General features: G+C 43.4%; 1 protein-coding gene across 1 annotated transcript; it reads right to left on the bottom strand.

Moving 5' to 3' along the window:
- Nucleotides 1–9,017: 9,017 nt before the first annotated feature.
- Nucleotides 9,018–17,750, bottom strand: LOC137816102 (uncharacterized). The gene is made up of 3 exons (XM_068619199.1): nucleotides 16,897–17,750; nucleotides 11,101–11,650; nucleotides 9,018–9,863 (listed from the first exon to the last, which is right to left on the bottom strand). The coding sequence occupies exons 1-3, from the start codon at nucleotides 17,748–17,750 to the stop codon at nucleotides 9,018–9,020; spliced, it is 2,250 nt and encodes a 749-aa protein (XP_068475300.1).
- Nucleotides 17,751–25,388: the final 7,638 nt, after the last annotated feature.

The raw sequence follows: 25,388 nt of genomic DNA, 5'->3' as shown, positions 1-25,388 counted from the left end.
ACTAAGTACCCCTAATGGGCCTTTATGCAAACATATACAAAGCCTTCTCTCTTCCATCCGTGGCTTCATTTACTTGTGTGTGAGCATGTTTGGCCATGGATCTTGTAAGGGGGCCTAGACGGTCTAGCTCCATGGATAGCCTCCCTCCTTCACGTTCTAGACGCTCTCCTTGGCTTGTGCCTTGGCTTCCTTGGGTAGGTGTGCTTGGCCCTCCTCCATCATCCCCTCCCCCTTGGAAAGGATTTGTCCTCAAATCCAGCTCGTCATCGTCATTGGTACCTACAAATGAAGAAAGATCAATTACATTAAAAGTGTCATGTACTCCATATTCAAGAGGTAGGTGCAACTTATATGCATTGTTGTTGACTCGCTTGAGAACTTGGAAAGGTCCATCACCTTGGGGACTTAGTTTGGACTTCCTTTGATTTGGAAATCTATCTTTGCGAAGGTGAAGCCAAACTAAGTCTCCTTCCTCAAAAATTATTTCTCTCTTCCCTTTGTTGTTGTATTTTGTGTACTTCTCATTTTGTTGTTGTATTTGAATTTTAATCTTCTCATGCATTTTCTTGACAAAATCAGCTTTGAGTACTCCTTCCTTATGCACAAAATCTTGGGGGTTAGGAAGGGGTATCAAATCCATGGGCGTGAGAGGATTAAAACCATATACTACCTCAAAAGGAGAAGCATTAGTAGTCTTGTGAACCACTCTATTGTAAGCAAATTCAATGTGGGGAAGGTACTCATCCCAAGATTTGTGGCTGCCCTTCATGATAGCCCTAAGCATAGTTCCAAGAGATCTATTGACTTCTTCGGTTTGCCCATCCGTTTGAGGATGACTAGAAGTTGAAAATTGTAGTCTTGTTCCAAGTTTACCCCAAAGAGTTTTCCAAAAGTGGCTTATAAACTTGGGATCTCTATCGGACACTATACTTCTAGGGAGACCATGGAGTCTCACCACTTCTCTAAAGAAGAGTTTAGAAATATTTTGAGCATCATCTACTTTGTGGCATGGAATAAAGTGGGACATTTTGCTAAAACGGTCCACTACCACAAAAATAGAGTCATGGCCTCTTGCAGTCCTAGGAAGTCCTAAAATGAAATCCATGCTAATGTCTTCCCAAGGAGCATTTGCAATCGGCAAAGGGGTGTAGAGTCCATGCGGCATTGTTCTTGACTTTGCTTTTAAACATGAGATACATCTAGAACAATGTTGTTGGACATCTTTCCTCATGTGTGGCCAACAAAATTTTTCTTTTAAAAGATCTAGAGTCTTATCAACTCCAAAATGGCCCATGAGTCCCCCTTCATGTGATTCTTTGACAAGGAGTTTTCTATGTGTTCCTTGGGGAATGCAAAGTTTTCCTTCTTTAAAAAGATATCCCTCGGACACATAGTAACCTCCTTGTGCTCTATGTAGACATTGAGCATAGATGGATGAGAGTTCTTGATCTTCTTGGTAAAGCTCTCTTATGTGGTCAAATCCAAGAATTTGGGCACCTAGTTTTGAAAAGAGTGTGTGCCGTCTTGAAAGAGCATCGACCACTATATTGGTGCTCCCTTTCTTGTATTTGATTACATAAGGAAATTGTTCAAGAAATTCCATCCATTTAGCATGTCTCTTGTTGAGCTTGTGTTGGCCCTTTAAATATTTTAAAGACCCGTGATCACTATGGATAACAAATTCTTTGGACACAAGGTAGTGTTCCCAAGTCTTTAGGGCTCGCACAAGAGCATAGAGCTCTTTGTCATAGGTGGGGTAGTTGAGGGTGGCACCATGGAGTTTTTCACTAAAATAAGCAATGGGGTGTCCACCTTGCAACAAAACCGCACCTATGCCTACCCCCGATGCATCACACTCTATCTCAAAAGTTTTGGAAAAATTTGGGAGAGATAGGATGGGTGCATTGGTGAGTTGAGCTTTTAGCCTTTGAAAGGCTTGCTTATGCTTTTCATTCCAACAAAATGCAACATCTTTTTTTTAATAAATTTTTCAAAATTGGTGTTCGGTTAGGCCAGCTGGAGCGCTCAAGATTTGCACTCTGATTTTGTAAGATTTATCATTTTTTTTCTGTTGCTTCTTTTGACCTAATTCTTTTTTTTGTCTTTTCTATAACACTTTAAACTTGCATTTTCTAGAAAATCAGAATTTTTCTATGGGTGGAAATATTTTTCTGGGTTAAAACAGCCAAAACAGAGAAGGTGTAAACAGGGGAATTCTGGAAAACTGGAAAAAACAGCAAGATAACCAAAATTTAACACAATGGAATTGTAAGAACGGAAATTGTGTAAGAACTAAGACACAATTATGAACTCAAACTAAAAATAAAAAGGCACCAAAGGATCAAAGAACAGTAGATTCAAACAATTTAAAGAGACCCAAAAGCAAGAAACAATCAAGCCAAAAATAGGACTACTAAGAATTGTTGACAAATATGGATTCACATGACTTGACACAACATTTATAGATTCAGAAAATAAAGACTCAAAGCATAAAATGAAGCAAAATTAAGAAAGCAATAAGGACTCAAATTCCTAAAAGAAAACAGCCACTCAATGGTGTAAGGAATCCTATCACAAGCTGCACAGAATTTGTTCAAGATCAATTGAACAATTGTGCTTTGGTTGGATCTTCCATGAGCACACCAAGAACAATTTAAAAGTAAAAAACAGCAAGACAAGTATGGAATTTAAATGACAATATGAAATAAAGAAGAAACAGAAAATTTAAAAGACCAAGCTACTCATCTTGAAGAACCAAAAGCTCTGATACCAAATGATGGCATTTTCATGTGTTCTTCTTGAATCAAAGTAGAAAATAAGGTGCGGAAGCAATGGGTGAGATGATCAAGACCCTCCTAGGAGTTGTGTTGGCCTTGTAGGTGCATGATGAGTATGGTGTTTGAGTGGTTCGGCCAGCTCAAGGGAGAAGGTGAAAGGATTGAAGTTTAAAGCCTAGATTTCTAGGAGAAGTAAAGCTTGTGCACAAAAATGGCAGCATAACCTTACTCAATTAAACTTGAAAAATACAATGAGATAGCTTTCCTATTTATAAGCTATCTTGGACGTAAATGTTAAGCTATCTTCTAAGGAAAAGAAAACCAAAATTAAATCTAAATGCTAAGCCATGTGCCATGTGCAATGACCGGCCACACAACCCTAGTTTCTAGAATGTTTCCATCAAAAGTGCTTTCTACACTATCCTATCTACTAAGTACCCCTAATGGGCCTTTATGCAAACATATACAAAGCCTTCTCTCTTCCATCCGTGGCTTCATTTACTTGTGTGTGAGCATGTTTGGCCATGGATCTTGTAAGGGGGCCTAGACGGTCCAGCTCCATGGATAGCCTCCCTCCTTCACGTCCTAGACGCTCACCTACACGTCCTAGACGCTCACCTTGGTCTTGGTCTTGGTCTAGACGCTCTCCTTGGCTTGTGCCTTGGCTTCCTTGGGTAGGTGTGCTTGGCCCTCCTCCATCACGTCGCCTAGGTGAGGCGACGCCAAGTGCAAGCATCGCCAAGACGGGGCGTCGCCAAGATAAGACGTCGCCTAGAGCAGGCGTCGCCCAGTTAGGGCGTCGCCAAGTTAGGGCGTCGCCAAGGTAAAACGTTACAAAAGCAAGGCAATCACAGTGTTGCTCCCCGATACCCATGGGTAGGAAAGACCGTGGAGGGAGCGACGCTGTGGGAAGGCCTCAAACCCCGATAACTCGGGGCAGCAATAAAGAGAAGAGAAAGGTGGCTTCATGGCCATTGTAATAGCGCCAGTGGAGAGCAATCTGACTCGTGAAGTGCCCATGCCGCCCTAGAGACGCCCTTGGTCAGTTACGACCCATGAGAAGGGTCACGCCCGGGGGCAGCCAGGTGCAGGCACGAGAGGAAGGTAGATACGCTCTCAAAGTGAATGACTAGATGTTTGGGGGCATGAGTTGGCACCCAAAAAGTCACCCCTTGCGCAGATGCACTCCTAGGTAGGAGGACTCACACGAGGAAATACCCCCAGATGGGGTCACGGTGCGGTGAGGCCCTCCACATGTAATAGCGGCCAAGTCAGAATAGAAACGTCAATTTGTGAGGTACAAGGTAATTAAAGCTATTTAATAAAGTTTACGTTTCGAGCGTTTAACTATAAATGCTCCCAAGCGGTTTAAACGTCTTAAAGGCGCTGAACGTTTTATAATTAAATGCGCTTTAAGACGCTTTAAATGCTAGAGTAGTTTAAATAGTGCCTTGAATGTTGGAAACGGGGTTCGGACTTTTGGCAGACTTTTCTAGAGCACACTCTAGTTGCTTGCTCGGGTCTTGAGGCTACGCACAAGGGACTAGGGAGAGAGGTTGTTTTCTTTTAACCACCTTCAGAGTGCCATTCAGAGTGCTCCGATACGGAGGTGTAGAGTTTTGGTGTTTCTTGTTAGCTGACTTGAGCGTCGGAGTGCAAACGGCCGCTAGGGCGCCCTTTTGTCCTTCTTTGCAGGAATCCACAGGTAACAAGTGGGAAGGAGTCCCTACCTGACGATTGAAGTTGCGCACAAAGACGTCCCAGGTCAACCGGCCGGAACACCAATATTAGTAGCAGTACTGGTAATACTAGTATTACTAGAAGTACTAGTATTACTACCTGTACTAGTAGGACTAACAATACTAGAATTACTAGCAGTACCAGTATTACTAGTAGTGCTAGCTGTAATAGTATTACTAGCAGTACTAGTATTACTACCGGTACTAGTATTACTAGCAGTACTAGTATTACTAGTATTACTAGTAGTACTATTATTACTAGAATTACTAAAAGTATTAGAAGTACTAGTATTACTTGTAGTAATTGTATTACTAGCAGTACTAGTAGCTAGTAATACAAGTATTACTAGCACTACTAGCAGTATTAGCAGTACTAGTATTACTAGCAGTACTAGTAATGCTAATAGTACTAGTATTACGAGCTGTACTAGTAGGACTAGCAGTACTAGTATTACTAGCAGTACTGGTATTACTAGCAGTACTAGTATTAATAGCAGTACTAGTATTACTAGCAGTACTAGTATTACTGACAATTTTAATATTACTAGCAATACTGGTAAAACTAGTATTACTAGAAGTACTAGTATTACTAGCAGTACTAGTGATATGATTCCAATAGCAAGATATAGATGATTCTTTGACATTTTATGGAATCAACTTGTGTTGGAGTATGATTAGACACTTTTCTAGAATTGGATCAATGTTCTATCATTCAAGAAGTCACCAAAACTTATGTAACCAAGCCAAAACTCATATGGAAGTCCATTTCTTGCCAATTGAACCGATTAAAATGCTTAGGAATTCAAATGAACCGATTAAAATGCTTAACAATTGAAAAGCACCGAACAAAAGCAAGAAAGAAAGAAGATGAACCGATTAAACTCCGCAAGGAAGAAGATGAACTGAACAAAACATGATTTAAAGCTAAAACACCGAATAAAATTGCAAGAAAGGAACCTTAGACATGTTTAAGACTTCAAATGAACACGGAAATGGAAGAAATAGATGGAAAAGAGAGAAGACTTATGTGGTTGAAGAACTTGGTTGATGAACACGCCACTTGAAGTGTGAATGCTCCAAGATAAGTGTGAATTGCCGCCACTTGAGGAACCAAGGCACTCAAGATGAGACTAGGAAGAGGAGAAGGCATGTTCTCACTACACTCAATCACCAATTTGGGAGAGTTTCATTACTTCACAAATCAATTCCATTATTTGATGGACCTAAGCCCTCCTTTTATAGGAGCAAGGGCCGGTCATAAGGCTACACTACAAGCTAACCAAAGTTCCCCTTTCACTCACTCCTAACGCCTATAGTGAGTCATGAAGAGTCACCTTCTAGAAAATTCTAAACTAAAGCCTAAAGATGCTTTACAAAAGAGGTATCTAATGTTTCCCTCCAAGCACCTTCCTAAAAACTATATATTTAAACATTCTACAGAAGACACTATAAAAAGAGAAAACATTCTACCACTACTTCCTAATTCTTTAAACGTGCTCCTTGTAAGCCTTTGAGGTAGGCTAATTGTTGAAGATGGATGAAGCTCATCTCAACCTTGCATTGTTGTGTTTGATGTAGTCTTTAGCTAGGTTGCTTTGAAGGTGGCTATGTGTCTTAGATGTTTCTGTATTTTAGGCTCGTGTGTATTCAAGGTTGCCTTTTGCTGCATGACCCATCCTAGATGCCAAATCAAGGTAGTAAGATCAAGCTCATGATGTGGTTAAATGGTTTTGGAAAAGCTTTTTAAAGTTTTTTAAATGGTTTGATTCAGTACAAAAATAAATTTGTTTTATTGAGAAGCAATCGGTTTATTTCTTCTCTGTTAAAGGCCTTTCGAAATTCTGTTAGGGCACCAAATGTAAAGCCCAGTCTATTATTCCAGTTAAGCTGAGCTGGCAGTTTTGTCAACATTTAACCTGTTGTTTTTAGAATCAATCTGTTGTTTTTGAAACTGCTTTGTAACTGTTTTTTGAAAAGTGGTTAGAAACTGTTCTCTATAAAATAAAATGCCCTTCTCACGTGAAGGAATGCTGAACAATCACAGTTTGACAGAGATACAACATTTCGTGTGTGAAAAAGAGAATTGAAAAGGTTTTGGAAAGGTTTTTCAAAAGAGAAATACATGTGAGCTTTGTCTTGAAGAACCTTGTGCTGATTGAAGGTGACGGTACTGTCTTGGAGCAAATAGAACAACTGGTTTATGTTCTTGCAACACAGTTTCAGGTGTAATCTTTCCCTTACTCATTCTTGTAATAGGTATAAGTGTTAGTCACTCTAGATAGGGTTTCTTGGAGTGCAAGGTATGCTGGAATAGTGTTTTTCAGCCTTGGTTGTTGAAGTTCTTGAAGGGTTCAAGAACTGCTGTGTATGTGTAATTGATTGTATATGTTTTTAGTGAATTCCACCTTGGAGTAAGGTGAACTGGACGTAGCTCTTGATGAGTGAACCAGTACAAAAATTCTCTTGTGTTTCTCTTCTCATTCCTGCACTTAATTCTGTGTTTTCACATATTCTGTCAAGAAAGGAATCTATTCTATTAAAACAAAATCTGTTAATTCTGGACCTGGTTAAATCTGCCGTTCTAACTTGTTAATCAATTCTCTAAACATATATCAAGCTGCTGTGTGAATCTGTAATAGGGTAAAAAGGGTGAACTGTTTTCTTTAACTAAAATGTGACATTTGATTCATTACTCTAGATGGCTTATGTTAAGCAAAATTGATTAATTCTGTGCTACAAACTGCAACTTTATATACTGTGAAAGTTAATCAATTTGGTTCTGGTATTGCTGCTGGTTGATCTAAACCGTGCTGATCATGTTCTGGTTGTGCTAAAAGTCATCTGTAAAACAATCTGTTTCGTTTAATATCAATCTGTTCTTTTCACCTCTGTTAAACTGTAAAGCAACCTCTTTTGCGAAAATTTGATAAGCTCAATTCACCCCTCCCCTCTTGAACTTAGACACTGCTTAACTCTAACAATTGGTATCAAGAGTCAGGGCTTGTATTTTGCTCAAGTGTATGCATGATGTCTGAGTTTAAAATGCCTTTTGCTGAAGGTGCGTCTATTAATAGACCTCTTATGTTTGGTGGTGTTAATTATGCTTTTTGGAAAATCAGGATGAAAATCTTTATGGAGTCTATTGACATGGGTATCTAGGATGCAGTGGTTAGTGGACCTTTTATACCTATGCAGGTTGTCAAAGAAGAAACAATAAAGAAGCCTTGGTCTGAATGGAGTGAAACCGAGAGGAAGAAGGCCCAATATGACTCCTTAGCCAAGAACATCATCACCTCTGCACTGAATATGGATGAGTTCTTTAGAGTTTCTCAATGCAACTCAGCTAAGGAGATGTGGGAGGTACTAGAGGTAACTCATGAAGGGACGGATGATGTGAAACGAGCAAGGAAGCACTCACTCATTCAGAAATACGAACTGTTCAGAATGCAATCAGAAGAGAGTATTGCAGATGTGCAAAAACGATTTACACATATTGTAAATCACCTCACTGGCCTTGGTAAAGTCTTTGACAAGGAAGAGCTCAACATAAAGGTGCTGAAATGCCTTGATAGGAGCTGGCAGCCTAAGGTAACAGCAATCTCAGAATCCAGAGATTTATCCAAGATGTCCACTGCTGCACTATTTGGAAAGCTGATGGAGCATGAACTAGAGCTGAAAAGATTGAAAGAATAAGAAACTGTGGAGAAGAGAGCCAAAGGAATTGCCTTGAAAACTACCATGGAACATGATACAAGTGAGGAAGAAGAGAATCCTGAACATGATGAGACATTGAGTCTGCTCACCAGAAAATTCAGTAGATTTCTTGGAAAGAAAAACCGTGACAGAACTCAACAAAGGAAGAGATATTCTAAATCCAATTATTCAAATTATTCAAATTCTTCAAATTACACTTGTTTTGGATGTGGTAAACCAGGTCATATAAAGGTTGATTGTCCAAACAATCAAAACAAAGAAAAATCAGCAAGCAAGAAGAGTGAAAGAAGCAAAGGCCTCTCTTTGTCTTCAAGCTATTTTCATAGCATTTCCGGGCCTCCTCTTGATCAGATTTGATTACAATTACCTTGCCACTAAGATCTGGCAGTTTCATCTTCATGTGGCGCGTGGAGGCCACTGCTCTTAGCCTATTCAGCGCTGGTCTTCCCAACAAGATGTTGTAGGGTGAATCGACATTCACAACTAGATACCGGATGCTTTCGGTAAGCAACATCGTTCCATCAGTAAATGTCATCCTCAGCTCCAGGTAGCCACGCACCTCAACTCGGTCCCCTGTGAACCCATACAAGCATCTAGTGTAGGGCCTCAGCAAGTCAGGGGACAATTGCAAATTGTTGAACATCGACCAAAACATGACATCCGCGGAACTCCCGTGGTCGATGAGAACCCTATGCACCTTCCTCCCAGCTATGACAATCGAAATGACCACGGGGTCATTGTCATGTGGGACGACATCTTGTAGGTCAGCCCTTGTAAACACGAGGTCTCACTCCCACTGATCATCCGAACCCCCCTCCGCAACTGAATTCACTGACCTTGCATACCTCTTACGCTGAGAGGCAGTGGGCCCTCCTCCAGAGAAGCCACTAGAAATGGTATGCACTTCTCCATGGACCGGCATTTCATGCGCCTGATCCTTCTCTGGTACTGTCAGGGATGTGGTCGTCGCAGACCCAGCAAGATAATCTTTCAGGAAACCATTCTTCACCAGCTCATCCAACTGATAGCCCAGTGCCAAGCAGTTGTTGATATGGTGCCCGAACGCCTCGTGGAACTCGCACCACGACTCTTTGTGATGTCCCAACACCTTGTCAGACTTCACGGGTGGCATCAACCTGTCAGCTATGTTGGGCACATCAATGAGGTCTTTTAGCTCCACCACAAAGTTGTGCCTCAGCGGTCTATTTCCTTCCCTCACTGGTCGGTTTCCGTCTGCTCGAACCCTGGGCTGGGCCTCCTTGCCTCGTGGGGGCGTCTCCTCTCCTGGTTCTTCCTTCCCGTCGTGGCCTCGTTGACCCTGGCGGGTTGCGCACGCATCTGCATTCTTGGGCGCCTCAGGGTCCTCCATCCCTGTGAATGTCTCCTTGGGCCCAGTGAATGTGTTGGGGATCTCCGTCTCCAGGATCGGCTGCGAGAACAGCGTAGAAAACTCCTTTGGTGGAGTGAAAGGTTCAGGTTCATCTATGTTGCGTTGTGTTGTGTGGTTGTGCCACCCGCGGCGCAACTCCTCATTCATGTGACAAAGCTCATCATTTCTCGCCTGAGACGTCGCGAGATCCACCTGCATGCGCTCTTGCTCAGCCTTTGATGCTGCCATTGCCTCCTGCAATGCCTGCATCATGCCAATGATCTACTGTATGGTCATCTCTTCACTCTCAGCACGCGTCGTACCTTGCCTCGTGGATCTCATCATCTGCGGTTTCTGGAACTCCTTCTAGCGGTCGTGCAACTCCAAGGGATAAAGAAATTGTTGGGGACTTGAACTCGAACGAACACGATCAAACAGCAACTCAACCAAAAGCAATCGGTGAAAACTGCACCAATTTTTCAATGAACAATGACTCTTGGTATTATCTGGAGGGAACTGGGTTGGAAACTGCAACTGGAACTGAATTCTTGCGATGGGACTGAAGTTTTAGATCGGCCCCACGGTGGGCCCAAATGTTCCCGTCGGTTGACCAGGTGCGTCAATTAGCGAGAAACATCAAAGGTGACACACCTCCGTATCGGAACACCGTGAACGAATGCTCTGAAGGTGGTCAAATAAATCAGTAACTGGTTTTCTCCCTAATTGCCTGTGCGTACAGTGGGTTCGCGAGCAAGCAACTAGAGTGTGTGTAAAACTGAAAACCTGGATCTCGTCTCAAACGTCTAAAGTCCCCTTTTAAACGTCTAAAGCATTTAACGCGTCTTAAAGCGCATTTAAAGTGTATAAATACGTTCAACGTGTTTAAAACGTTTAACGCGTTTAAAACGTTTAAAGCATTTAAAGCGTTTAAAGTGCTTTAAAGCATTTGAAACGTAAACTGAATAAACGCGTACCTTAGCAAACTTTCAGGGAAACATACATACCTTGATGTTTCAATGCTTACTGCCACATGTTCTTCTGACTTGACCGTTGTTCTACGTGGAGAGCCTTACAGCGCCGTAACCCAAAATAGGGATAATCCATCGTGTAAGTCCTCCTTCTTCGAAGTGCATATGGCGCAAGGGGTGACTTTCTCGATGCCAACTCATGCGCCCCTGCCTCTAGTCACTCGCCCTAGGAGTATATCTACCTTCCTCTCGTACCACACACATGGTTCGCCCCTGGGCGTGGCCCTCTCATGGGTCGAATCTGTTCCAGGGGTCTCCCAGAGGTGGCGTGGGTACTTCACAAGTCAGTTTACTCCTCACTGGTACTGGGAATATGGCCTTGAAGCCACCTTTCTCTTCTCTTTATTATTGTTCTGAGGTACTAAGACCCCTCGTGGTGTCGCCCCTCCACGGTCTTTCCTACCCGTGGGTATCGGAGGGTGACACCGTCGATACCTTAGCTCGGCGACGCCTCATCTTGGCGACGCCCTAACCTGGCTAGCATTAACAGTACTAGCATTACTAGTATTACTAGCAGCACTAGTATTACTAGAAGAACTAGTATTACTAGCAGTACTAGAATTACTAGAAGTACTAGTATTACTGGCAGTACTAGTATTACTGGCAGTACTACTATTACTGGCAGTACTAGTATTACTGGCAGTACTAGTATTACTGGCAGTACTACTATTACTGGCAGTACTAGTATTACTGGCAGTACTAGTATTACTCGCAGTACTAGTATTACGAGTCGTACTAGTAGTACTAGCAGTACTAGTACTACTAGAAGAACTAGTATTACTAGAAGAACTAGTATTTCTAGCATAACTAGTATTACTAGCAGAACTAGTAAAACTAGCAGTACTAGTATTACTAGCAGTACTAGCAGTACTAGTATTACTAGCAGTACTAGCAGTACTAGTATTACTAGCAGTACTAGTATTACTAGCAGTAATAGTATCACTAGAAGTACTAGTATTACTAGCAGGACTAGCAGTACTAGCAGAACTAGCAGGACTAGCAGTACAAGCAGTATTAACAGTACTAGTATTAATAGCAGTACTAGTATTACTAGCAGTACTAGTATTACTAGCAGTACTTGATGGAAGAGGCCCAAGCACAAGCCCACATGCAAGCCCACCAAAGGGTAGATTTGGGCCAACCATAGAGTTATGGCCAAGAGGATCCAAGAAGACGTTCTTTTACATGTTCAAATGCCATAAACTCTAGTGTAGAGTAGACTTTAATTTCTTGTCAAAATTAGCATAGGAACTTTATTTGTAATTTTCTTAGAATTAATTTTGGCACCTAAAACACCAACCTAGGTAAACTTAGAGTTTCTAAAAAAACCTCTAAATTTACCAAGGCCGGTCTAGAAAGCCCATGGAGGGGGTGAGCATAAAAACTAGACACACCCCTCCCCATGTGCTCATTTGTGCACCCATGTGCCATGTGCACCCATGTGCTTCACATTTACATTTCATTTGGCTAGCATTAGGGTTGCATTATGGTCCTCTTTAGCCTATAAAAGGAGGAGCCTACACCTTGTACTTTCAAGTTTAATTGAGTAAGGTTATGCTGCCATTTTTGTGCACAAGCTTTACTTCTCCTAGAAATCTAGGCTCTAAACTTCAATCCTTTCACCTTTTTCCCTTGAGCTGGCCGAACCACTCAAACACCATACTCATCATGCACCTACAAGGCCAACACAACTCCTAGGAGGGTCTTGATCATCTCACCCATTGCTTCCGCACCTTATTTTCTACTTTGATTCAAGAAGAACACATGAAAATGCCATCATTTGGTATCATGAGCTTTGGTTCTTCAAGATGAGTAGCTCCTTGTCTTTTTAAATTTTAGTTCTTCTTTATTTCACATTGTCATTTAAATTCCATACTTGTCTTGCTGTTTTTTTTTACTTTTTAAATTGTTCTTGGTGTGCTTATGGAAGATCCAACCGAAGCACAATTGTTCAATTGATCTTGAACAAATTCTGTGCAGCTTGTGATAGGATTCCTTAGACCATTGAGTGGCTGTTTTCTTTTAGGAATTTGAGTCCTTATTGCTTTCTTAATTTTGCTTCATTTTATGCTTTGAGTCTTTATTTTTCTGAATCTATAAATGTTTTGTCAAGTCATGTTCATCCATATTGTCAACAATTCATAGTAGTCCTTTTATTTGGCTTAATTGTTTCTTGATTTTGGGTCTCTTTATTTTGCTTGAATCTGCTGTTCTTTGCTCCTTTGGTGCCTTTTTAATTTTTAGTTTGAGTTCATATTGTGTTTAGATCATACACAATTCTATTTCACAAATTTCCATTGTGTCTAAACTTTGGTATCTTGCTGTTTTTGTTTCCAGTTTTCAGATTCCCCTGTTTACACCTTCTCTGTTTTGGCTGTTTTAACCCAGAAAAATATTTCCACCCATAGGAAAATTCTGATTTTCTGGAAAATGCAAGTTTAAAGTGTTATAGAAAGGACAAAAAAAGAATTAGGTCAAAAGAAGCAACAGAAAAAAAATGATAAATCTTTTAAGATCAGAGTGCAAATCTGAAGCGCTCCAGCTGGCCTAACCGAACACCAATTTTGAAAAATTTATTAAAAAAACATGGTGCATCCGTTTTGAGTGAATCCAAAGCCAGATTTTAGATAAGATCCTGAATATCTTGCATAACAAATTTCAGAGCCAAATTCCAAAATTACAGATCAGCATAAATCGGGGAACAAACACGTTTTCTGGCCCACAACATTTTTCAGTGGTGCTGTTTTTTTTTTTTTGGTCATCTAATCTAGTGCTTTTCTTTAGGAATTCTTTTGTGTGCCAACCATTAATTGTGTACCTTTATTTGTTTTCTTTACTTAATTGACTCTCTTTCTAGTTGTCACAATCTAAATCCTTTTGGTGGTACTGTTTTATTCACTTAAATTTGTTTCTTGCTTTTGTTCTTTGACCTCTAATTTGGGTGCTGGAATTTAATTCTTCTTTGGTGCTTATGTGAATGGGAACTTGATTTGGTTAAGGTTTATCCCTTTGCTAGGTGCTGGAAATTGGAGAATTAAAGACCATCATTCTAAGGAGAAGACAAGGCCAAAGCCGAAACAAGCATTTTTGAAAACACTACAAACACTAGGAAGATCAACAAGCAAAGACAACAAAGAAGTGCACTAACCAAAAAGAGGATCAACAAAGGGAGTTCTCTTATTTCCTTTGCAACTTGGTTTATTGTTAATTACCTTGTTAATTACGTTTAGACGGTGAGTGTGTCTTCAAGGGCTCAAAGTGTCCAAGAAGCCTCACCTAGGGCCGAATAGTATAGCATTCTTGATTAGTAATTGTTACTTGTTTGTAATTGCTTTTCTTTTGCTTTCATAGCTACGTTTTGCATGTTTAATTTTGTTAATTGTTGGTGATTGTCTTTCTTTTTGCTTAGTAGTAATGCTTTGCATGCTTATTTTGTGTTAAACCGACTAGCTTTGTTAAATTAGTTAGCATACATTGTTTTCTTGCATTGAAAAAAAAAATTGATTTCTCAACTTATTTGTGTTCTAAGTGTTTCACTAAGAGAAAGTCTTGTGTGAAGATATTGGAGGATAGTTTTTGGCAAGGAAAAGGCTTGGTATTTAAGTAGTCCTTTGTGACTCACCTCCCTTACCTGGAAAACTACCTTCTTTAACTTTCCTAAACTTTCTCAAAGTAAAACACCTATATACACAAAGCTTTAGCCATGTCTTCTTCTTCTCATTCTACAAAGTCTATTGGAAGTGAATTAAAATCTTTAAAAACTCTTTTGAAAGAAGTTTCACAAACTGTGCAATCAATTGCATATAGACAATTGGAGAGTGAGACTAAACTTAATGTTTTGACTAAAGCAAAGGATGAGAAGTCTCACATTCTAAAAAAATTACCTTCTCATGCATATATCTCTAAGGATCATGATTCTTTTGGGGAGGGAAGCATTAGAGTAAATGATTATTATCAAGCACCCCCTAGAAGACATAGAGGAGATAGAAAAGAACATGAAAACCTAAGAGAGGTTAGGGTAGACCAACCCCATTTCCATGGAAAAGAAAATATAGAAGCTTGCCTAGATTGGGAAATGAGGGTAGAAAAATTGTTTGCTTCCCATAATGAAAGAAAGGAAAGAAAAATACAAAAGAAGAGAGGGGAAATCGAAAGGGAAGCTAAAGAAAAAGAAGAAAAAGAAAAGCATGAGAAGACCCTTGAAGAACAAAAGGCGTGGGAGAAGAGTGTTCCTTCCCACAAGGTCATTGAACAAGACCAAAGATTTAAAAATACCTTTGAAAATATGTGTCTTGTTGAACAACCTCAAAGCCTTACCTTTTGTAAAGGAACACTTGCAAGCCTAAGTGAAAAAGAAGAGTCTTTAAAAGAAGCTTGCATAGATAAAAATGAAATAGATTATTTCTCATATGTGCTAGGATATCACCAAGTGAATGTCAAGTTTTTTATAAGCATCTACAAAAACAATTTTTTATGTGAAGTAGTGCCTAAAGAAACTTGTCATGTCTTATTGAGACAACCATTGCAAAGTGTACAAATCCTTATAAACAATGGTTGTCACAACGAGACTATCCTTACACATAAGAGAAAAAGTCTTCATGAAGGAGAACTCATGGGACAAATTAGAGTTGATAAAACTCTAGAGCTTTTAAAAGGAAAACTTTTGTCCCCCATGAGAAAAGAAGTTCAAAGACATTACCTTAGGTACAATTCTTGTTTTCAAACTACGCCCAAGGCAATGTCTCATAAACTCTATACTCCTTCACCTTTTGCAAATGATCCTTGGGAAGATATAAATTTCATATTAAAACTCCCTAGGACAACAAAAGGTTGTGATTCAATCTTCATGGTTATGGATAAACTCTTCTCTAGAGAAGTGATACATCTTCATGGTTTATCTTCAAGCATAGTGTTGAATAGAGTTCCAAATTACGCAAACCATGATTTGAGGATTTCCTTTGGAAAACTTGCAACTAAATTGCACACTTTAAATTCTTATCATCCTCAAACGCATGGTCAAAATATATTTGAAAATCTAGCTCTTTCTACTATGCCTAGAATAATCATGAAGTGCACACACAACTCTAGAGGTGAGCAAACATACCATAAAGTAGTTCACAAAACTACTTATATTTCTACTTTTAAAGTTATGTGTGGGTTCAATCATCTTTCTCCTTTTAAGTTGTTACCATCTTCTATAGGATTTATGCCTAAAGAGAAAGTAACCACAAATGAACATTTTAAAATACATAAGATGATTAGAGACCACACACAACCATTAAAAGAGAAACTTTGTCCAAGGTTGCCAAAACCAAAAGAAAAACAAAAATGGCAACCTAGTAAAATTAATTTGCAAACTAACACTTATGCCTTATTTGATTATTTCTATAGGTGGACGTTTGATCCAGGAGGACAAGCTTTGGCGAAGCAAAAGGTTGCTATCCGAGATCAAGTCTGTAGATCTGAGGATAGATCTTCTCAAGAAGGAGGAGATGATGGACACCATCCAGCCACATCCATTCCCCTAGCCATGAAGAAAAAGAAGCAATGGATTTGAGGACAAATCCTTTTCAAGAGGGAGGGGATGATGGAAGAGGCCCAAGCACAAGCCCACATGCAAGCCACCAAAGGGTAGATTTGGGCCAACCATAGAGTTATGGCCAAGAGGATCCAAGAAGACGTTCTTTTACATGTTCAAATGCCATAAACTCTAGTGTAGAGTAGACTTTAATTTCTTGTCAAAATTAGCATAGGAACTTTATTTGTAATTTTCTTAGAATTAATTTTGGCACCTAAAACACCAACCTAGGTAAACTTAGAGTTTCTAAAAAAATCTCTAAATTTACCAAGGCCGGTCTAGAAAGCCCATGGAGGGGGTGAGCATAAAAACTAGACACACCCCTCCCCATGTGCTCATTTGTGCACCCATGTGCCATGTGCACCCATGTGCTTCACATTTACATTTCATTTGGCTAGCATTAGGTTTGCATTATGGTCCTCCTTAGCCTATAAAAGGAGGAGCCTACACCTTGTATTTTCAAGTTTAATTGAGTAAGGTTATGCTGCCATTTTTGTGCACAAGCTTTACTTCTCCTAGAAATCTAGGCTCTAAACTTCAATCCTTTCACCTTTTTCCCTTGAGCTGGCCGAACCACTCAAACACCATACTCATCATGCACCTACAAGGCCAACACAACTCCTAGGAGGGTCTTGATCATCTCACCCATTGCTTCTGCACCTTATTTTCTACTTTGATTCAAGAAGAACACATGAAAATGCCATCAGTACTAGGAGAACTAGCAGTACTAATAGTACTAGTATTACTAGCAGTACTAGTATTACTAGCAGTACTAGTATTACTAGCAGTACTAGTATTAATAGCAGTACTAGAAATACTAGCAATAATAGCAGTACTAGTATTACTAGCAGTACTAGTATTACGAGCAGTAGTAGCATTACTAGCAGTACTAGTATTACTAGAAGTCCTAGTATTACTAGCAGTACTAGTATTACTAGCATTCCTAGTTTTACTAGCAGTCCTTGTATTACTAGCAGTACTAATATTACTAGCAGTACTAGTATTACTAGCAGTACTAGTATTATTAGAAGAACTAGTATTACTAGTTGTACTGACGGTACTTGTATTACTAGCAGTACTAGTATTACTAGCAGTCCTATTATTACTAGAAGAAGTAGTATTACTAGCAATACTTGTATTACTAGCAGTACTAGTATTACTAGAAAAACAAGTATTACTAGAAGTACTGGTATTACTAGAAGTACTAGTATTACTAGAAGTACTAGTATTACTAGAAGTACTAGTATTACTAGAAGTACTAGTATTACTAGCAGTACTAGTATTACTAGCAGTACTGACAGTACTACTAGTATTGGCACTACTATCAGTACTGGTAGTACTACGAGTACTTGCAGTACTTGGAGTACTAGCAGTACTAGCGGTACTTGCAGTACTTGGAGTACTAGCAGTACTAGCGGTACAAGTATTACTAACAGTACTAGCGGTACAGGTACAAGTATTACTAGCAGAACTAGTATTACTAGCATTACTAGTATTACTAGCTGATATGATTCCAATAGCAAAGTATAGATGATTATTTGACATTTTATGGAATCAACTTGAGTTGGAGAATGAATAGGCACTTTTAATAGAATTGGATCAATGTTCTATGTTTCAAGAACTCACCAAAACTTGCACCAAACACCAAACTCACATGAAAGATCCATTTCTTGCGAATTGAGCCGATTAAAAGAGATAAGAATACAAAAGCACCGATTAAAAAGCTTGAAAACTGAAATGCACCGAACAAATTAAAAGGAAATGAAGAAGAAACACTTGAATCCAGCAAAAGAGAGCAAGCACCGAACACTATATGAATTTGAACTCAAAAAACACCGAATAGAAGGTGTACCGCCCTGGTGGTCGGGCGTGATGACGTGGCATCCTGCTACAGTGTAGGCGTGTTGACAAGGCGCCAGGTTGGCAGATGGGAAGGAAGTCGGGAGGCACGTGTAGTCGCCAGTTGTTAAGTTGGCGTGTTCCGATTTCCAGCTTACCAGAATAGGCGATCGCCAGGTTGAAGATGAAGTCGCCAGATGTAGACTCAGGCGACCAAGCAGTCGGAGATCGCCAGAACAAGCACATCGCCGAAGATGAAGGAGAAGCAGATTATGAAGGCGGTCGGCGAGACCACAGGGAAGGTGTATGAAGGCCCTAACTCGCCAGTTTCAGTAGAGATCGCACTCCTAAGTTTGCTATGCACTGGGCAGTACCATGCATACGTAACTTAGCCAAAATGAGAGTAGAAGCAGCGCCAAGTCAGGGAGCCTCCAGATGATGGCACGTGTACAGTTGGATGCAAGCCACGTGTCCAAATCTGTAACTGCCAGGAGAGAGAAAACCACCAGGTATATAAGAGTTCTTAATAGACTTTCTAAGGTACGCACGTTCAGTTCATACACTTTACGCTTACGAGTGACAGAGCTGTTTGTGAGAGAGGATTTGCACGGTTCTTGTTCTTAGTATTTGGTGATACCGTCACTGACTTGAGCGTCGGAGTGCGATCGGCCGCAGCGGCGCCGTATCGTTTCTTTGCAGGTTCTTGAGACAGATCCCGAGGAGGAACGGAAGTGAGAAGCGGTGCGCACGTCGATCCTTTGACGAGGCATTCTCCAGCGCTCCGGTCAACAGGCAGGATCATCAGGCGCCCACCGTGGGGCCGTGTAAAACGTGCTCCCATCCACAGCGTGAGTTCGTGGAAGTCTTCGAGGTTTCCTGCGCGGTTGTGTGCTGGTGCAACCGTCGTTCGCAGTTTCTTTGAGTTTCGTTCGGTGAATCTGCGTTTTGAACCGTTCGTCTGGCTTTTCAATCGGTGGAGTGAGGTCTTTTGTTGCTTGCGCGCAATCTGTTTGGTGGAAGTTCGAGTTCTTTCGTTTGTCTGGCTGTCCGCGGGGAAACGGTGGTTTTCTGGTGAAGTTGTGCTTTTCTTCGAAGGTTTGCGGTGTCCTTGAAGTTCTTGCGCAGTTTCTTGAGTTTTCTCCGATTGATCGTTGATTCGATCGTGGTTGAAGTGTTGTTTGCTGTATTTCTGTGGTTCGCTGAAGTTAATGAGAAAAATGAGAAGCAATCGCTCCAGTCCCGTAGCGCCTGTCGCTGCTGAAGGCGACGCCGCCATGACCATGGCGCAGATGGCAGAGATGATGCGCTCGTTGCAGGCAACCGTGGAAGCCTCGCGCGTAGAGCAGGCAAGGATACATGAGGACCCGGTCGCCTCTCGCGCCAGGAACGAGGAGCTCAGCAAGGTGGCTGAGGAGCTGCGTCGAGCTCTTCAGGAGCAGCAGGGACGTTCTTCTGCTGAAGAGGTGGCACCGTCGACGCCACCTCGTGTGTTCCCAATGCCTTTCGTTCAGGCGATTACCGACACGCCAATTCCCACGAGCGTGGTTCCGGTTAAGGCTGTTTTTACCGGCGTGGAGGATCCAGAGGCTCATCTGACCACGTTCCACACGCAGATGATGCTGTCGGGAGGGTCAGACGCCGTCTACTGCAAGATGTTCGTGAGTACGCTCCAGGGAACGGCGATGGAGTGGTTTGTGAGCCTGCCTAACGGCCACATAACCAATTTTCAACAATTCTCGAAAATCTTTGTCGAGCAGTACATTGTGAATAAGGCACCGCAAAGGGTGTCCTATGATCTGTTTGATATAAGGCAGTACCATGGGGAGTCCCTCAGAGACTACCTCAATCGCTTCGGAGCGCAGATGGTCAGATCGCCGGCCAAGGATGAAGAAATGCTGGTCTATGCCTTCAAGAAGGGCGTGCAGCCAGGGCCATTCTGCGAGGCCTTGATCAGGGCTCATCCAGCGACGTTTGCTGAAGTCAGGCGACTTGCGGTGGCCCACATCGCCGACGAGAGTGAAGTCGCCGAGAAGAGAGGCAGCGTGGCTCCCGCCAGGCCACGCGCCCAGACCAGGATCCAGCCGCAGAGGGTGCTGGAAATGGCGGCGGCGGCCAGAAAAGACCAAAGGACTCGCTATCCTTACGATAGGAGAAATAAGGGAAGAAGCCAAGCGCGCCAACAGCCAGCACGCCAACAACCAGCACGCCGGGAATACAATCGCCCGCCTAAGCACAAATTTGTCATGGGACTAGCGGACCTGATTGCTATCCCTAACATATCTGCTAGGTTGAAGGCGCCCGAGAAGGTGGGAGACAAGGTGCTGGGGTCAAAGCCGGACGCCTGGTGCGAGTTCCACCAGTGTTTTGGCCACAACCTGGACTCGTGTTTGTCTTTAGGATACCAGCTCGACGATCTGGTTAAGAGCGGGTTCCTAAATGACTATCTGCTGGACAGGAGGACGGGGGGAGCATCGAGTTCCCAGCCAGCAGGTGGAGAAGCCCAGCAACACGAGATGCCAATCCACGGGGAGATCCACACCATTGCAGGGGGTTTCTCAGGTGGTGGATGCACCGCATCGCAGAGGAAAAAGTATTCGCGATTGGTGATGGCAGTGGACATGTTTGAAGATCACTCGCCGGAAGTGGACATTACGTTCACAAAGCAGGATCTTCGGGACGTTGTGCCTCATGACAACGATCCCATAGTTATTTCGTTGATAACAGCAGGGAGGAAGGTCCACAGAGTTCTGGTGGACCAAGGAAGCTCGGCAGACGTGATGTTCTGGCCGACTTTCACGCAGCTGGAATTGCCCCTTGACCAGCTAAGGCCCTATGGAGGGTGCTTATATGGTTTCGCTGGTGACCAGGTGGAGGTCAGGGGTACATTGAGCTGAGAACCACGTTTACAGATGAGGCCGGGTCGAGGACGGAGAAAATCAAGTACCTCATCGTAAACGCCCCTTCAGCATATAACATCCTGTTGGGAAGGCCCACTCTTAACAGGATAGGCGCCATTCCATCGACACGGCACATGAAGGTGAAGTTGCCGTCCATGGAAGGGGTGGTGATCACGATCAAGTCTGATAAAAAAGAAGCGAAAAGGTGCTATGAGAATAGCCTGAAAAACAAAAGATCAGTGAGTTATGTAACAACCACCCCACCTCCCGGTGTGAAGCCCAGACCGCCGGTAACAGAGGAGGCCGCCGCAAGGGAGGTAGAGATGGTAGACGCTGAGCTGGGGGAGAGAAATGCTGGCCTGGAGGAGGAAGAGGCGCGGAATCGCCCCGAGGAAGCGAGAGAACTGGGAATCGCCAAGGCGGTGATCGCCAGAGAATCCAGGCCCAAACCCGTCGAGCAGTGGCTCGAGAAGGAGATCGGAGGGAAAGTTTTCAAGCTCGGAAGATCTCTGGAGGTCGATCTCCAGGACCAGATCGCCAAGGTGATTGAGCGGCATCTGGACGCGTTTGCTTGGTCCGCTTCGGACATGCCCGGGATCGATCCCGACTTCTTGTGCCTTCATCTGGCGATGGACAACATGGTGAGACCGGTACGACAAAGGAGAAGAAAATTCAATGAAGAGAGGAGGCAGGCGATTAGGGACGAAACACAGAAACTCCTCGCTGCAGGCCACATCAGGGAAGTCCAGTACCTTGAATGGTTGGCAAATGTCGTACTGGTGAAGAAGAGCAACGGGAAATGGCGCATGTGCGTCGATTTCACCGATCTGAATAAGGCTTGCCCAAAGGATTCGTATCCTCTACCAAGCATTGATGCCCTGGTTGATAGTGCTGCAGGGTGCAAGCTGCTGAGTTTCCTGGATGCCTTCTCGGGCTATAATCAGATCAAGATGCATCCCATGGATGAAGAAAAGACAGCCTTCATGACGGAGAGGTCGTGCTACTGCTATAAGGTGATGCCGTTTGGGCTGAAGAACGCGGGGGCCACGTACCAGAGGTTGATGGATCGAGTACTTGCACCAATGCTGGGAAGGAACGTGCAAGCCTACGTTGATGACATGGTCGTGACCTCGCAGGAGAAAAGCAAGCACGTTGCAGACTTGGAAGAATTGTTCACGACGATCCCCAAGTTCAAGTTAAAGCTCAACCCGGAGAAATGCATTTTCGGCGTGGAGGCGGGAAAATTTTTGGGTTTTCTCTTGACTGAAAGAGGAATAGAAGCTAACCCGAACAAGTGCGCCGCCATCTTGGCGATGAGAAGCCCGGCTACAGTAAAAGAAGTCCAGCAGCTGACAGGTCGGATGGCAGCCCTATCTCGCTTCGTGTCAACTAGCGGAGAAAAGGGGCATCCCTATTTCCAATGTCTACGGCGCAATAACAAGTTCGTTTGGACGAAAGAGTGCGAGGAGGCTTTCGTCAAACTAAAAGAGTATCTGGCGAGCCCGCCGGTTCTGTGCAAACCACTGGCGGGTATCCCTCTCAGGTTGTATTTCGCTATGACTGAGAGGGCGGTGAGTGCGGTGCTCGCCCAGGATCAAGATCAGGCTCAGAAGCCTATTTATTTTGTAAGCAAGGTGTTGCAGGGCCCAGAAACGAGATATCAGGCCCTGGAGAAGGCTGCGCTAGCTGTGGTGTTTTCGGCGAGGAGGTTGCGCCACTACTTCCACAGTTTCACAATACTGGTGATGACTGACCTGCCCATCCAGAAGGTCTTGAAGAAACCCGACGTGGCGGGAAGGATGGTGAAGTGGGCGGTAGAGTTGTCAGAGTTTGATATTAAGTATGAGCCCCGAGGCCCGATCAAGGGACAAATCTTTGCAGATTTTGTGGTCGAGCTCTCATCAGAGGCGACGCGGGTTGAAGGAGATGATTTCCGTTGGGTACTCTCGGTGGATGGATCGTCGAACCAGCAGGGTAGCGGTGCTGGAGTCATATTGGAAGGGCCCAATGGCGTGCTGATTGAGCAATCTTTGAGGTTTGCCTTCAAAGCCAGCAACAATCAAGCAGAGTATGAGGCGCTGATCGCCGGGATTTTGCTGGCCAAGGAGATGGGAGCTAGGGTGCTGATGGCTAAGAGTGACTCGCTGCTAGTCACAGGGCAAGTAACAGGCGAGTTCCAGGCTAAAGATCCACAAATGGCGGCTTACTTGGCGTATGTGCAGGAATTGAAGAGTTCCTTTGCCTCTTTTGAAGTAGTGCATGTGCCCCGAGAGCAGAATGCCCGAGCTGACTTGCTTGCTAAGCTCGCCAGCTCAGGCAAGGGGGGTAGGCAGAGGACGGTGATTCAAGAAACTCTGAGGACGCCAAGAGCATTTGTAGTAGATCACCTGGTCCTCCAGATAAGCAAGTCGACGGAGAGAGCAGCGAGAAGCCATAAGTCTTTGACGCAAGAAACCCTGAGATCGCCGAGAGTTAGAGCATGGCGAGGAGAGAGGGTGGACGTGATGCAGGTCTGCGCCGACCATGAGCCAGACACTTGGATAACACAGTACAAGCAGTGCTTGGCAGATGGCCTCCTCCCGCTGGATCCAACAGAAGCTAGGAAGGTAAAGAAAAATTCCAGCAAGTATACATTGATTGATGGCGATCTGTACAGGTTTGGGTTCACTCACCCACTCCTGGAATGTATACACGGCGAGAAGTGCACGAGAGTTATGGCAGAGCTCCACGAAGGTATATGTGGAAGCCACGTCGGGGGTCGAGCTCTGGCCGCGAGGACTCTCCGTGCAGGCTACTATTGGCCATCTATGAGAGAAGATTGCAAGAAGTATGCCCAGTGCTGCAAACAATGCCAGCAGCACGCCGATTGGCACAAGGCACCTCCCGAGGAGTTGAAGTCGATCTATAGCCCTTGGCCGTTTCATACTTGGGGAATCGACATCCTGGGACCTTTCCCGCTGGCGATCAAGCAAATGAAGTACTTGGTGGTGGCGATTGAGTACTTCACCAAGTGGATTGAAGCAGAACCAGTGGCCCAGATCACCGCACACAAGATCGAAGGTTTTGTATGGAAGAACATCGTGTGCCGGTTTGGAGTGCCTAAGCGCCTGGTGTCAGATAATGGGACGCAGTTTGCAAGCCACCTGTTGAAGAAGCTTTGCGAAGGGGTGGGAATTCAACAAGTGTTTGCATCCGTCGAGCACCCTCAAACAAATGGCCAGGTGGAATCAGCTAATCGGGTGTTGTTGAGAGGTTTGAAGAGAAGGCTTGAGAAAGCCAAGGGAAGTTGGGCTGAGGAGGTGCCCCGTATAGTTTGGGCGTACCACACCACCGAGCAGTCAGGAACCCATGAGACCCCGTTTAGCTTGGTCTATGGGTGTGACGCCATGATTCCGGTGGAGATCCAGGAGAGCTCGACGAGATTCCAGAACTTTGTAGAGGAAGACTCGAATGAAGAGAGAAGGCTGAACCTGGATCTGCTGGATGAAGTCAGGGAAGAGGCGAGGCTGAAGGCTGAGGCGGTGAAGAGGAGGATCGAGCGAAGATACAACTCAAAGGTGATGCCAAGGCAGTTTAGAGAAGGCGATCTGGTGATGAGGAAGGCCCATCAGTATGAGATGGAGAATAAACTATCACCCAAGTGGACTGGACCGTTCAGAATAACCGAGGCGCTCGGGAACGGGGCCTACCTCTTAGAGACGCTGGAAGGAGGGGCGATTCCTCGCACCTGGAACGCCACACACCTGAAGTTGTATTATAGTTAAGAGCTTTGTAAGTAAAGACAAACACAATGTTATATTACAATGTCTCTGTTAAAACAGTTTGAAGGGGGCACTCTTTTTTCCCTAAGGAGGGTTTTTAATGAGGCTACCCAATAAAAGAAGAGTTTTCGGAGTATAAGGTGTTTTCAGATTGCATGTGTGATTTTCAAAAGTTTTGAAGAAAGACCTTGTCATTTGTACATGATTTAAGGCAAGAAAAGATATATCGCGTGCTTTCTAAAGGGTTTTAAGTCCTCATCGTTTTTCGGCGATTAGAGGCACCAGTGAAGTTTTAAAGTCCTCATCGTTTTTCGGCGATTAGAGGCACCAGTTAAGTTTTAAAGTCCTCATCGTTTTTCGGCGATTAGAGGCACCAGTCAAGTTTTAAAGTCCTCATCGTTTTTCGGTGATTAGAGGCACCAGTTAAGTTTTAAAGTCCTCATCGTTTTTCGGCGATTGGAGGCACCAGTTAAGTTTACAAAGTCCTCATCGTCTTTCGGCGATCGGAGGCACCAGATGAAAGACCTCAACGCTCTCGCGCGTCCTGAGGCAAGTTAAAGACCTCCTCGCCGTCGAGCGAGTGCAGGCGAGAAAGAGGAAAAGTCCTCCGTGTTTCTGGGAGCGAGAAGATGTAACTCCTGGGGCAACGTAGAGGCAAGTTAAAGACCTCCTCGCTGTCGAGCGAG

The sequence above is a fragment of the Phaseolus vulgaris genome, chromosome 10 (assembly GCF_000499845.2).
Source record: "Phaseolus vulgaris cultivar G19833 chromosome 10, P. vulgaris v2.0, whole genome shotgun sequence".
In the NCBI taxonomy this organism is placed as follows: domain Eukaryota; kingdom Viridiplantae; phylum Streptophyta; class Magnoliopsida; order Fabales; family Fabaceae; genus Phaseolus; species Phaseolus vulgaris.
This window is presented reverse-complemented; position numbering and strand designations above follow the sequence as displayed.